The sequence below is a fragment of the Bombus terrestris genome, chromosome 4 (assembly GCF_910591885.1).
Source record: "Bombus terrestris chromosome 4, iyBomTerr1.2, whole genome shotgun sequence".
Lineage (NCBI taxonomy): Eukaryota > Metazoa > Arthropoda > Insecta > Hymenoptera > Apidae > Bombus > Bombus terrestris.
Window position 1 is genome coordinate 465,273 of NC_063272.1, and position 10,600 is coordinate 475,872.

The 10,600-nt window shown below is 27.7% G+C and overlaps 3 protein-coding genes across 8 annotated transcripts; 2 read left to right on the forward strand and 1 right to left on the reverse strand.

Annotated features, from left to right (window-relative positions):
• Positions 1 to 595: 595 nt before the first annotated feature.
• Positions 596 to 1,946, reverse strand: LOC100650623 (protein cornichon homolog 4). Its single transcript, XM_003402440.4, has 4 exons — positions 1,622 to 1,946; positions 1,293 to 1,361; positions 883 to 1,136; positions 596 to 801 (listed from the first exon to the last, which is right to left on the reverse strand). Exons 1-4 carry the CDS (start codon positions 1,700 to 1,702, stop codon positions 732 to 734), a joined length of 474 nt encoding a protein of 157 aa, XP_003402488.1. The 5' UTR covers positions 1,703 to 1,946; the 3' UTR covers positions 596 to 731.
• Positions 1,947 to 2,115: 169 nt separating this feature from the next.
• LOC100650382 (intraflagellar transport protein 57 homolog) lies at positions 2,116 to 4,426 on the forward strand. The gene is made up of 7 exons (XM_012318701.3): positions 2,116 to 2,505; positions 2,604 to 2,763; positions 2,849 to 3,130; positions 3,204 to 3,369; positions 3,442 to 3,550; positions 3,610 to 3,951; positions 4,021 to 4,426. The coding sequence occupies exons 2-7, from the start codon at positions 2,606 to 2,608 to the stop codon at positions 4,185 to 4,187; spliced, it is 1,224 nt and encodes a 407-aa protein (XP_012174091.1). The 5' UTR covers positions 2,116 to 2,505; positions 2,604 to 2,605; the 3' UTR covers positions 4,188 to 4,426.
• A 187-nt stretch (positions 4,427 to 4,613) lies between these two features.
• LOC100650182 (protein croquemort) lies at positions 4,614 to 10,115 on the forward strand. 6 transcript variants are annotated; one of them, XM_012318699.3, is made up of 9 exons: positions 4,614 to 4,817; positions 7,358 to 7,493; positions 7,558 to 7,727; positions 7,803 to 7,944; positions 8,025 to 8,228; positions 8,304 to 8,515; positions 8,603 to 8,894; positions 8,972 to 9,045; positions 9,149 to 10,115. In XM_012318699.3, exons 2-9 carry the CDS (start codon positions 7,377 to 7,379, stop codon positions 9,420 to 9,422), a joined length of 1,485 nt encoding a protein of 494 aa, XP_012174089.1. In that variant the 5' UTR covers positions 4,614 to 4,817; positions 7,358 to 7,376; the 3' UTR covers positions 9,423 to 10,115. The 6 variants fall into 6 exon arrangements, with proteins under 6 accessions (XP_012174089.1, XP_012174088.1, XP_003402484.1 ...); XM_012318698.3 differs by lacking the exon at positions 4,614 to 4,817 and adding an exon at positions 5,131 to 5,204; XM_003402436.4 differs by lacking the exon at positions 4,614 to 4,817 and adding an exon at positions 6,806 to 6,965.
• Positions 10,116 to 10,600: the final 485 nt, after the last annotated feature.

Below are 10,600 nucleotides of genomic sequence, written 5' to 3' on the forward strand. Positions count from 1 at the left end.
CTAACGCTATTATGATCTTGTTATTTCCACGTTCTTTTACTTTTAATTATAAAATTATCATATGCTGTCTACAACCGTGACCTTTTCTCTTTCTATATCATATATATATATACATATATGTTTTGTTCGAACGCAATTCAAAGATTTCGGTAAACTATGATACTAATTCTGGTCTTAGCTAAAAATAAGCATATGCCCTCCACATAGAAAAAGAACTAATCAGCTGCACCGAGTTCATTAAATCGATCTAATCTTATACCGCAACCAGTAAAGCCGATTCAATTTGATTTAACGAGCCAATGGATAAACAAATTATTCAGTATTTTACAGCATTTTAATAGAAGTAGAATATTTACATTATTAATTAGAATTTCTTAATCGTTTTTTCTTTCCGGTATATGTAACGTTATGGTTAAGCAAATTTAATGTTTTTTGTATTACAAAATTAGTGTTTTGTTCGCATTTGATATACATATGTATAAAATATAGATATAATTACAATTAAATTGTTACTGTTAGTTTCTATAAAATTATGGAAGTTTTATATTCAAGGAATTTCAGTTCTTAAAGATATAATATAAATAAAGGGTAAGTGTAATGAGGTACAGGGCTTTTATATATGTTAACAAAATTTCATTTGGTATTTATAGCATAGAAATAAATAAATAGTCAAATATGACTGAAGTAAAGAACAAAGAAGATGTATAAAAGTTTAAATATTATCATTGCTCTCAATTCGTATGTAACAATCCTTCGTCATTTCTGTTAATTGGATCTCCTTTTAATAATGCAATGATCATACTGAAACATATAAATTAAAAATAGTAATAAGTAGTAATTTAATTTTAGTGATAATTAATGAACTGTCCAAAATATACATACCAGTAAAGATAAATAAAAAAGAAAATTAGATAATATCCAAGATGGATCATACAGTCTCTTGCATGCCTTTTTAATTGTCCCCGATTATGGATTTCTGTAGGATCATAAACTCCCATATTACCACTAGGTACTCCAAAGTATTCATAGAGTAACCATAGTGTCATAGGCAAGTTCACTAAGCACAATATTAATTGTCCATGTGTTAATAGTAAAAATTCTAAGACTGAATGTGCTACAAGCTTTGGTACTACCCACTGTAAGATATAATTACAATTTAATTAGTACATTAATAATTAATTAAATAAACAATAATTAATCAGAAAATTAAGTAAATAATAATTACAATTTAGAATAAGTTTTATTATGTTTAAATTAATTAATAATTGTAACAAAAGTGTATACATAATTACCTTGTTTAACTTTGAACAACACTGCTGAGCATTCAAATAATCACATTCTAAATCTGATAAAGTTATGATCTATATATACTTTTAAGATAAGGAACCTCATTGTGCGTCTTTTACTAATAAAAGACATAAATTACCTTAAAAACGTCGAAAATTAGATATGGCGCCATTAGATTTACTGCAATATCATTAAAAAAATTTACCACAAAAATCCCTAGACATATTTTCAATAAATTATATATAGAATTTAATAGTCGAATTATAAAGTTAAATACATAATAAAATATAAACACTGCAATTTTTCGTCAAACTATAAAATATAAAAAGGATACAAAATATACCAAAAGGAAAAGTACTGAACCGGTATCGATTAAAGCAAGTACAAACAACAACGGCTCAGATATTAGACCCATTCTAACAATCTATTAATTCAAACAAATAGATGTTAGATAACATTAGAATCGAATCTGATGATTCATGAGTGTCTTTCTTCGAGATAAAACCACTTAAAATGCTTCCCACGTGCAAAGTTCAATAAACCTAAGAGAAAACTGAAATGACCGATTATCAAAATCGACAAAATGAACAACTCACAGTATTACCAACTATCGAGAATGTTTTCTAAGTCACAAAATAGTAAAATAATAGTCGTTTCAAACTAATATCCCTAGTTATCGATAGTAATGAAATGGAATTTTCTACACCAGAGAGGAAATTCTATACTAAATACTCACGTTTTATACCACAGATAAGATATAACATAGATCTAACAACTCAAACATTTCGTCTCACTGGACTGAAATACCGATTTAGGATAAGATCGGAAATATCGGAGATATCGTTGATATTCCTATAATATTTGGCGATATATCTAGAAATTGTATTCAATTTAATCAGCAAAGCCAATAGGGAAACATATATAAAAATTATCATTTTCATATTTTTATTACTTTAATAATTATATACTGATGTTATATGCGAAAATTGTAAAAGAGCTTTAGAGTTCTCAGTTTGCGTGACATTGTAGGTGTTAACTCTATATATTAAATCTCATCTATGTTCATGTTATCAATTTAGTCAATAGAGCATGAAACGTAAATAATTACATACGAATTATTTATTTAATAAATTAAACTGTATATTATTTACATGTAAATATAAATATTATTTATAAGTTATTTGTATGAAACTTTCAAAAAGCATTACAGAATAAGAGGTAAACCTGTCCTATTCTGTGAACAAATTTCATCTACATACAAATATTTGTTACTTGTAAAACATATGTATAAGTATGATATAAAATAATAATTATAGGAATGTTTCGAGATGCTCCAAAGATTATTATAGAAGATGGATCTTCTCCATCTGCTTCTTATGTTATGTATGTTAGAATGGAAGACTTATTAGAAAAATTAAAATTGTTACATTATGATATTCAATTTTTACCAGAATTTAAAATAAAGGCCATAAATAGGTAATGTAATTGTTTTCATTGTATACAAATGTTGTAATATAATATTATATGAATTGGTAAAAAAAAATATTGATTTAAAATATAGGAATTATTTTGTAACACAAACAAATCCAGGAGAGCAATTTTATACATTCACATCATTAGCTGCATGGTTAATTAGGAAAGCAGGTGGGAATTTTAAAGCTCCGCAAGAATCAGATGATCCTAATGCTACAATAGCTATAATCTTGGACTATTTAAGGGATATTCATGTACCAATAGAATTTCCACCCAATAAGCTCAAACAAGGAAGCGGTGAACATGCCATATATGTCTTAGATAACTTAGCAGATGAAGCATTGAAAGCACAAAAGTTTCAATGGAAAAAGTAAATTAAAATAAATATACTTAATAAAGACAATATAAGTATGATCATATATTACACAGGTAAATATTTCTAGAGTAGAAATATCACCTGACGAACCAAGTAACGAACCAGAGATAGAAGATGACGATGCAGAATTAATTTTAGAGAAAGTAGAAGAGGAAATGATGGCTGAGTACGATGATGAGGATGAAGATATTTTACATGTTGATGATATTACAAAATTATATGGACAGAACTTTGTAAACATAGTAATAAATGTATTTATAAAATGTAGAAATCATGTACTTTAACTTTTTGTAATTTTTTTGTAGAATGAAATGCAAAAACCTGATGATATTTTAGAATCTAAAACAAATAGAGAAGAATGGCTACTAGAATTGGAAAGAGTTTTACCTCAACTCAAAGTAACTGTAAAGACAGGTACAAAATATCTAACTAAATATTAAAGAAGTAAAATTAATGGGAAAGATCTATTTTAGATTCAAGAGACTGGAGATCACATATAGAGCAAATGAAGCAATTACGTACAAATATAGCAACAAATTTAACTGGAACCAAAAATCAACTAGATAAACTACATATTGATATATCTAATACTTTAGATAAAGTAAAAACAAGAGAGTCCTATTTAAATAGGCAACTTGAACCTAGTTTGAAGGAATATCAAATGCTTCAAGATGAATTGTCGAAAATTAAGGAACAATATCGAGATACTAGTGGAGGTGTTACAGAAAGAACAAGAATTTTTAATAAATTATCAGAAGAATTAGAGCATGTAAAGAAAGAAATGGATGAACGAGGATCGAGTATGACAGATGGAAGTAAGAAAATTCTAAGCAATTTTATAATATTATATAAAATATGTCTTAAATATCGATATTTTTTTATAGCGCCGCTTATAAATATAAAAAAGACAATTACCAAAATGAAAAATGAAATTTCCGAAATGAATATTCGAATTGGCGTATTAGAATATAGTTTAATGTGTGCGAGAATACGTGATCGCACGCAGTTGCAAGAAGATATGAATAATCCAAATGCCACCGCAACAACTTAGTAGATAATATTGATTATATGAACCTTTTTTTAGCAAAACTTAGCAGTATTATCTTCTTTTCATGTACTTAAACGTAAGTTATGTGCTACTTGTTTAGTTTCTCACTAATAATAATCTTTAATAAGGGTCCAATAAAGCATTTATCTCATCATAGTCATCATGTTTGTAAAATTTGTATGCACCAATGTATCATATAATGTTTTTATGATAAGATCATATTAAATGAAATTGTGCAATAATTCAAAATACTTTTTTGTTCCTATACTTGCTTTCGAAAGATAGTTATTTATAAAGCGTAATTCAAAATACGCGGTCTCTTTTAGTATTTGATGAAGTGAATCATTCGAACTGATAAACCGGTATAAAAATGAAAGAACGTGCTAAAGACGAGCTGCTTACTACCAAACAATACCTTTCCTTTCGGTAATCTCTCAGTTGGCGTTAGCCTTGCGAAGTGTTCGCTCGAAAATACACGCAATCCAGTTGTCTTATAATATTTCGCTATCATTGGATGTGATATCCATTTTAATCAGAGTGCATTTTAAAAACGTGGCGGCCTTTAATCACTAGTAGTATCCTATAACGCTACTAGGTCTATCTTCTAATAAAATTCATTCAATAGACGAGCAGGTTTGTAAATAAAATTATATGATTTGTTTCACATCCACCAACTTCGATCAATCAGCCTTTTACTTGCATTTGTAGTTCGTAGTAGTACACGCGTTCTACATTTTCTTTAACGTAATTAACTGGTCATCAACGTGTATCCGTTGTACCTTGTTACGACAAAAGCTGTTCATAATTAAAATAATAAACTAAATAGTATAAAATTGCATGCGTTACGTTATACGAATCAGAATATAATAATCGAAAATATGCATAAACGTAAAGTGTTATTAGAAAGTCATTGACTCTTCCATCTCTCCAGCAGGATGCACTTTCTTCTCAGTTTTAAATAATGCTTTACACATTTACAGTACTTATCGATCTTTCTTCAACTTTCACCGATATTTCTCCGTATGTATTTAAACAAATTAACTTCCTTTTAGTGTCATTCCAACGAAACATTACTAATATCAGAAAGGAAATTTCTTCTCTACTAATATGCTTATTCTTAAATAGATTAGTTAAAGTAATCGATCAAATAATTTTTCACTCATTTACTGAAGTAACGAAATTCGCTATTTTTAGTTACGTTTTATGAATATTTAATTCGTCACAAGTTTCGTATCGTTGATTAGTCTGATTATTAAATATGTAAAAACACGATGAAATCATCATGGTTCATAAGTTCGGTTTAATTTATTCTCGTTATACATAATTATGCAGCATAATGTATATATAATGTATATGCATAATGTACGTAAAGCGCGACAAATTTTCTGAAGATAGAATAGTTCAGTTATATTTAAATGGGTAACACTTGTCTCATTAAAACATACAAATGCTGTGAATATTTTACACAAAAAATAATACATCGATCTACTCGAATGATAATGTCACATAAACTCATCGATGCAAATGCGATGACGATCGCGTTTTGTAGATAAATTTCACCGCCTACTCTACAATCAATTTTGAATATTAAACAATCTCGAACTTTGTTCAGTACATAATAACAGATAATCTTTTAATCTAATGGAACAAATTGCCTGATTTTTAAAATTCATTTTGATAATATAGATTACATTTTAACTGATAATTTAATAAACAATATTTTTATTTTAGATGCGATAGATCTTGTTATCTATCATTTCTTGAATGTATAATATGTAGAAAAGAATAATATACTCAGGCGGTGAAAATATTCTGTTTCCAACTTACCAATCATTGCTTTTTTTTATTTCCGAGGAATTTTCAGAACTGCGTGACAGTTTCGTTAAACTTTGTACTATTCTTTATGTAAGTGACAGATGCAGAATCTCGATTTGCCTCTAATAGAAAACGGTTGAGATAACTGACTATATTTATATAAATATGATTCTTTGAAATATATTTATGATATTTATTATGAATTTAATAACAAGTCATTTTTTATATATAAAGTTGATTATCTTTCATAATGTACGATTTAAAGGCATGATTATAGTGGTATCTGAATAAAGTACTATCAGAGTAAATTTTTGTTATAACTAATTCAATATAAGAATAAAAAGTACACATAACAGATAAGATAAATAATTCAAGAAATAATATAAATAATCGTATTATTATACTTAAAAGATAAACATATTTTTCTTTATGAACAATCATGGATAAGTGATTGTCGACATAACAGGAGGTCGTGAAAGACTTTTACAAAATATTGTTAATTGACAAAACTCACAAATAGAATTTTTAACGAGATTGATTTTCACTTTATGCTATGTAGTGATCTTATAAAAACAATTTTTAACAAAAAGAAATATTTCCGTATGTACGTTTCACTACTGATTACGATGCCGCTGTAAATTAATAAGTGAAATCACTGGAATTTCGTAAATACAGAATTATGAAATGTTATGCTTATAGGAAATAAGAATGCATTTATTTGCAGTACGTGGTTCTTAAACTTATAAAGGAAAGGAAACACAGTGGAACATTGAGAGATAATAAGTTTTCAAATATTAGCGCTTACATTCTGAAATACATTATGCGCAGATATTAGCATACTTATTGTCTGAACAAACCATTTTTGTTTTGCATAAGTGAATTTCTCTCGCTAACTATATATTACAACGAATATATTCAAAATGTTTCTTAATGCAATCTCGGCGCTATCGGTCTTTTATATATCTGGTACTACATTTTTTATATTTTTTCATTTGGAAGACACCTATAAAGTGCTACCTTCATTTTGTTTTGGCTGTGTTACATACTAACCATAACATTTATTTGTGAATGTGCATACTGATTTATATTACCAAAAGTGTTTAAAACATGGATTGTATATTCAAACTTGAGCGTGTAAAAAACGCTGCAAATACAAACGTTAATGAATATCCAATATTTAATCGTAATTGTATTCTTAATACGACAATGTTGGTGCCCAACCAAGATTAATAGACGATTAAAAAGCATGTGACATTATAACATTATACATTATACATTAATAACAAGCATCTTTCATTATTTAATCGTATTTAACAATTTTGATAAAACATTTTGATAAGAAGTATTATCTTTTTCAGGTCAAAAGAACCAAATAAAATGATGACGATTCGTAAAAAGCTTCTTATCATTTTTTCAATAGGTTTAGTATTGACAATTATTGGATTAACTACTGGAATTCTTTGGTTTATGATTTATTCATCGATTTTAAACACGGTAGATATAAAAAATTTTACCTACAGCTATGATCATTGATTAAGTCTTACAAACTGTTTTATAGCAATTATCTTTAACACCGACATCTACAAGCTACAAGCTGTGGGAAATAACACCAATTCCTATGTATCTGAAAATATACATGTTCAATTTAACTAACTATGAAGATTTCATTTCAAATAATGAATCTAAAGCAAAACCAAATTTTGTGGAAATGGGTCCTTATGTATTTAGGTATTAAATTTGTGTCAAATATTATAGTTTTTACTAATTAGAAATCAAACAATATTGTACAAATTTTCTTAACAGGGAAGTTGACTATAAGGTAGAACAAAAATGGCATGACAACGATACCATAACATATCAAAGGAAAAGGGTATGGCATTTTGATAAATCTCTATCAAAAGGAGATTTAAATGATAAAGTAACTAATATAAATCCTGTAACTGCTGTATGTATCTTTTAATAGTACACTATATAGTAAATGCTATTCTATCTTATTACAATATGTCCCTTTTCTAACATTCTCAGAGTGTCGGATATGCATTAAGACATAAAAAACCTATTTTCCGTGATATAGTAGATAGAGTAATGAAATCAGTAGGACAACAGTTAATAATTACCAAATCTGTTAACGAATTACTTTTTGAAGGCTACGAAGATACTATATTACAAATAGCACAAAAAATTAATTTCACAGAAATTCCATTTACCAAATTTGCTTGGTTTTATGGGGTAAATTTCATGTTAATATTATTAAAGCAGAGACATAACTGAAGAAGCTTACTTATAGTATTGTTTTGTTCACAGCGAAATGGTTCTGCATCCTACGATGGAACATTCAATATGTTAACTGGTAAATCTAATTTACTCGATGTAGGAATAGTCAAAGAATGGAATTTTAATAACAGGGTAAGTTATTATCCTGGAGAATGTGGAGAAATAAGAGGAACAAATGGTGATTTGTGGCCACCATTACCTGATAATAAAACAGTATCTTTCTTTGTACCTGATATTTGCACGTAAGTTTAGTAATGAGTTTAACTTTCTATTAGGAATGCTGAAAATCAAATAAATACATACTATTTTTTGGATAATTATGTTAATAGGAGTATGTCAGTAACATATGATAATACAACTATTCACGAGGGATTAATAGGAGTTAGATATATTAGTGACGATACAACATTTGACAATGGTTCGATAGTACCATCGCGTTCGTGTTATTGCGAGGGAGAATGCGTTCCCTCTGGAGCATTAAATATTTCATTATGCAAATGGGGTGCTCCAGCATTCATCAGTTTACCACACTTTTATTTGGCTGATCCAAGTTACAGAGAAAATATCAATGGAATGAAACCTAGTAAAGAAAAACACGAACTTTCAATATCCATAGAACCGGTAATTATCGCAAAACAATAGGTATCAATTAACAATGACCATGTCATGTTATATTATGTAAACAAAAATTTTTGTAGAAAACGGGTGTTCCACTGAACGTGCATGCACAACTACAATTAAATTTGTTGATACAACCTGACCATGAGATGTCGTAAGTTCTTATTTTATCTTTTTACTATGGAATATAAATATAATGTAACGAATAATATATATGTAAATGAAACTTAAGCATATTTATAAAATATCATTTTCAGCATATTTAAGAATATTAAAAAAACATTTATACCAATGTTATGGTTTACTCAAGAAGCTTATCTGACAAGTAATTATGCTCATATAATTAAATTTATCATTATTTTGGAATCTCTGGGCAGCATAACTTGTTATGGTATTGCCTGTATTGGCATTTTAATTATTTCTACCGGCATATTTTTGTACATTAAGCATGGTTTGGCTGAAGAAGACAATCAAGTTTTATTGTCAAGCAAATCTAATGAAAATGATGATATTGGTACTGTTAATGAATGATTATATTTGCAAACATATGATTATATTATATGGAAAGATATAATCAATGTGTACCAAATAAGAAACAAAAACCATCTTCGAAATCTTAGAGTGTATAATAATTATGTATGTAGATTACAAATCTTACTGTGTATCTTTTGATTGAAATTGATATAACAAAATTGAAGATAACATCAAGTTGATTGTAAACAAAATTGTATTCATACAAAGTTAGTGCATTGTTCAAACTGTTTATAAATATGCTTTTAAAATGTAACTATAACGGTAATCAAGTGCCTCAGTGTTTTAATGGTAACAAACGTTAGAAATAGCGTAAAATACAATAGATACTTCGAATGCTTAAAAGTGAGATGCATATAATAGCAAATCAATATCAATATAAGTCTCCTTTCGTAAGCGAGGGATAGAAATATATTCCCAATCTCTCGTATAATATTTTTTTAGTACCTATTCAAAATATGTATTATATTGTAGGTATTTTTATCTATGAAATCTGAAGAAATAATGAGTATTAGAATCACATTCATTAAATTCATGTTAATGTTCATCATATAATTAAAGTTATAGCAATTGCAATATTGTTACAGCTGTGATAACTACAGTCTTGTTCCATTAGAATAAGAATTCTTAGAAAGTAAAAGACATTACTTTTATACAATACATTGTTGAAAATAAATTACATATATGTATGTATATATTTTCTTCTTATCATGCCTTTATTATCCCTTTGGTCTATCTTCTTGAGAAATCACTCGTGTAACTTCTAGATGTCACTACTGTTTAGTTTTTTAAATGAAAAAATACATTTTCTACTGTATTGAGGTCTGATAAAATTCTTGTATAAAAAAGAAATAGAAAAAAACAATGAAAAAAATAAAATTAGCAAATTTTATTTATTTCATTAATTTTATTTTTTTCATTCAGCAAATAGTCTGGCTTTTACTAAACAAAACAGATATGACGAAACGGTTGAAATTGCCTGGTAAAATGACACGCCACGCCAATTGTAGTCAAACACAAGAATTGTAGAAACCTCGTAAATTCATAATTCATCAAAATTCTTATAAAAAGAACTTCGGAGGGTCTTTTAAAAAGGCAACCATTCTAATTACGCTCTGAACTATGTTTACATTTAGTACCTGCAGTAATATTACTGACAATGTACAAACTACCAAAAT

Coding starts and splice junctions, on each gene's coding strand:
- LOC100650623 (XM_003402440.4), bottom strand. CDS start 1,702: ATGGGTCTAATATCTGAGCCGTTGTTGTTTGTACTTGCTTTAATCGAT. Junction 1,137..1,292: donor GTTGTTCAAAGTTAAACAAG/GTAATTATGTAT, acceptor TATATCTTACAG/TGGGTAGTACCAAAGCTTGT. Junction 802..882: donor TTTTTTATTTATCTTTACTG/GTATGTATATTT, acceptor TATATGTTTCAG/TATGATCATTGCATTATTAA.
- LOC100650382 (XM_012318701.3), top strand. CDS start 2,606: ATGTTTCGAGATGCTCCAAAGATTATTATAGAAGATGGATCTTCTCCA. Junction 3,370..3,441: donor AATTATATGGACAGAACTTT/GTAAACATAGTA, acceptor ATTTTTTTGTAG/AATGAAATGCAAAAACCTGA. Junction 3,952..4,020: donor ATCGAGTATGACAGATGGAA/GTAAGAAAATTC, acceptor ATTTTTTTATAG/CGCCGCTTATAAATATAAAA.
- LOC100650182 (XM_003402437.4), top strand. CDS start 7,107: ATGGATTGTATATTCAAACTTGAGCGTGTAAAAAACGCTGCAAATACA. Junction 7,494..7,557: donor ATTCATCGATTTTAAACACG/GTAGATATAAAA, acceptor ACTGTTTTATAG/CAATTATCTTTAACACCGAC. Junction 8,229..8,303: donor AATTTGCTTGGTTTTATGGG/GTAAATTTCATG, acceptor TTTTGTTCACAG/CGAAATGGTTCTGCATCCTA.